The 2,916-nt window shown below is 38.1% G+C and overlaps 1 protein-coding gene across 1 annotated transcript in view; it reads left to right on the top strand.

The window, feature by feature from the left end:
• Positions 1–2,810: 2,810 nt before the first annotated feature.
• Positions 2,811–2,916, top strand: part of NEK10 (NIMA-related kinase 10) — a 95,179-nt gene continuing 95,073 nt past the window's right edge. Inside the window, exon 1 of the mRNA XM_010139251.1 lies at positions 2,811–2,884. Within this exon, the coding sequence (XP_010137553.1) occupies positions 2,811–2,884 (74 nt within the window). The remainder of the gene's footprint in view (positions 2,885–2,916) is intronic.

The following is a 2,916-nucleotide window of genomic DNA, read 5'->3' as shown; positions in this document are numbered from 1 at the left end:
CTGTGAACTGCAGTTAACAGGGCAGATTTAGGCAGACGCTGCTGGTAAATGGTATGATCTGGAAAACAGCCCAGAGACTTGCATTGCATGGGTCCCGGGCTCCCTTTGGTTTCATCAGATGCAGAAGGAAAAGTGCCTTTTGCGAACTTTTCATCAGCTTTGATGCTTCCTTTGCCATCATTTTAACCATATTTGAAATGCATTTCTATTTCAACAATCGCATGTTGAAAATTGCTCTTTTAAGGAATGAATCTTCATCTGACTTCACATCCAGCTGATGGTATTAGATACATTCTTATCTAGCAACGGCATAAAAAGTCTTATTAAAGCCAAGATATATCTACTATTTCTTTATCCACCTTAAGCCAGTTAATCTTCTGTGTGTGGTTAGTGGAACTCAGCCACTGGAGTGATTAACAAAGGAGTTCAAGGGTAAATCAAGCAACTGGTTGGCTTACAAATGATCCATATCCAGTATTTATTGCTAATAAAGATTATAACAAATGTAAGACATCTTTTTGTTTAAGAGAATTTCTAATTATTACACTGTAGCGTGTGGCGGTGGATTTATCCTCCAATATGTCTTCGTCTTTTTGTTTATTTTGGGGTTTGTTTCATCTTCTGAAGCGTTATGTGCTTGTGTCATCTGAGACAGATACTAGTCTGGGCCGCAGATCAAGTCTGAGGTGTTAATTCCTTTGTCTCCCATTTCTGATCACGTGAATTCTTCCATTTCTGACAGGGTTCTTGGAGCATTTCTGGTCCTATCCTGCACGCCAGCACTATCAGAATGCTTCTGTCTTCCTATGTAATTGAATTAATGTAACTAATTAAATTTGATATCCCCAGTTAAAATGAATAAGTTGATACTGCTCTCATTTCATTGTTTTAAATGGAATTGACTAAGACTATGCTGTAAAGACATTTTCCTTCTAATGTGTTTCTGTTCTTTTAAAGATTTGTCTGATCTCAATCTTTTTTCTGGCACAACCTAGGTGAAATGCAAGTTATGTTTGGTTTGTTTCTTGTACATTGCTCATGGATGGCTTAATAACTGGGGGATAGTTATGAGGACAGTTAATAGCCTGGCTCCATAACAAACACAGGGTGGGAACTTAGTGACTTCAAGGAAGTCATATAACTGTGAGAATAGGTAAGGAAATATTTCATGTCTGATTTTGTTCAAGTTTATTTTATTTATTTAATTTGAAGCAAAAGAAATAAACTAATTGAACTAGATTTGTTTTCTAGATCTGAATTCAGGAATTTTGTCTGCTGTCTGGTAGAACAGATCCTGTTTATATTCATTCCCTGGTGATAACTGGTACAACAGAAGTGTTCTGAGGTGTTTTTTAATAATCCTGTTGAGTGGATGCATGGAGCAGAGAAGAACTTCTTAGGGATCCAGATCAGTAATTCTCTTGGGGGGCACTGGTGCTAGGATAAAGGCTTGTTCAAAAGAATGGAAGTGTCTGAACTGGCCTCACAGACCGCTTACTCCAGAGAGTTTAATGCAGTGTGCGAGTTCATACTGTCGGCAGTTGCATTTTGGGTAGTTCTGTGTCTGGTGTGAGAATGTATGATTGGGAAGATAACTCTGATTTTCAGTTCAGAAGCAGCAACTTCTGGTAGCTTAGAAGGCTTTTGTTTCCTGACAGGTTTTCTTCTTCTTTGCCTTTGTGAGGAAGAGGAATAAAAATCAATAGCAGAGGAATTTTGCACTGCACAAAGAGAAAAAGAGGCTATCCTGTTACACGTGAAAAATCCTGTTGAAGAGACACCAAAGGGAAAATCCAAATGGTCCTTGTTTAATGAATATTTAAATGGCTAGAGAGGAACATCATTTTTTAAGTTGGAGGTGCTCTATCTATATGCTGGAGCTGTATACAGTTCTCTGGGATAATTCTTCAGCCCCAGCCTGCTCCTGATCAATCCTTTTTCACTCAGAACAGGATCTGCATCAATGTAATTGCTTTTGTGGCAGAAATGCAGAAGTTCCTCTTGACTTTCCTTTTTTTTTTTTTTTTTTGTCTCTTTCTAGGCTTTATAAGATTTACAGTGAACAAATGTTGTATACTATGGAAGCAACAAGCTGTGGTTTTGTGTGAAGTCAGACCTACAGACTGGACGTTTGTCTGCAGTGGATCTGTTATGTGGTAATGGCCCTGATGAGGCTAGGCCATGCTCCTCTGTGGAAACTGGCTGTGTGTCCCATTGCAAGAAAAGCTGGGCACTATTTCTGTAAAGCATTCAGCTGAAATTCAGAAGACTCAGATTCCAAACTACTGAAATTTTCTGTTGTTCTTTGGTAGACTGTGTGATGTATGCATCGTGTTTATTTGTCAGATACTTCCCTTTTTCTGTCCATCTGTCTGGCTTATCTAGACAATAAAACTATTTTATTATCTGGACAGCAGCTTATGTGATACAAACTTGATGTCATCCTGTAAGCACTGCTGTGACAATCCGCAGTGAGAAATAATGGTAATAAGATGCAAGAAGAGGAAAAATCCTAATGAAAAAAATGTGCCATAGTGAGACAGACACTATTATCTACCCACGTGTTGGGAGTCCGAGGTTTCTGTATATTAGGTTAATTACTTTAATATCTGGAATTCTAAAGGATAGCTTTGTATAACACACAGGGGTTCACGTTGAGAAACTGGTAAAGTTGGGTTTTTTTATTAAAGTTTTATCAGTTGGTTTTGTAAGTGAACATCTGTTGGTTTTGTTGCAATGCTATAGTTCTATCTATCTGCTTTGTTTTTAAGGAAATGAATTTTTAGCCGTGTGATGATGAGCGATACACAATGCCCGATCAGGACAAAAAGTTGAAGAGCACAGAAAAAGCAACAGAGAAAAAGCCTCATGGGATCTCTATGAGGTGTAGTATCTGATGTCTTACGTGGAAATTCA

This window comes from Buceros rhinoceros, unplaced genomic scaffold (genome assembly GCF_000710305.1).
Source record: "Buceros rhinoceros silvestris isolate BGI_N320 unplaced genomic scaffold, ASM71030v1 scaffold3027, whole genome shotgun sequence".
Lineage (NCBI taxonomy): Eukaryota > Metazoa > Chordata > Aves > Bucerotiformes > Bucerotidae > Buceros > Buceros rhinoceros.
The sequence above is the reverse complement of the archived record's forward strand: the minus strand, read 5'-3'. Positions and strand labels throughout refer to the sequence as shown.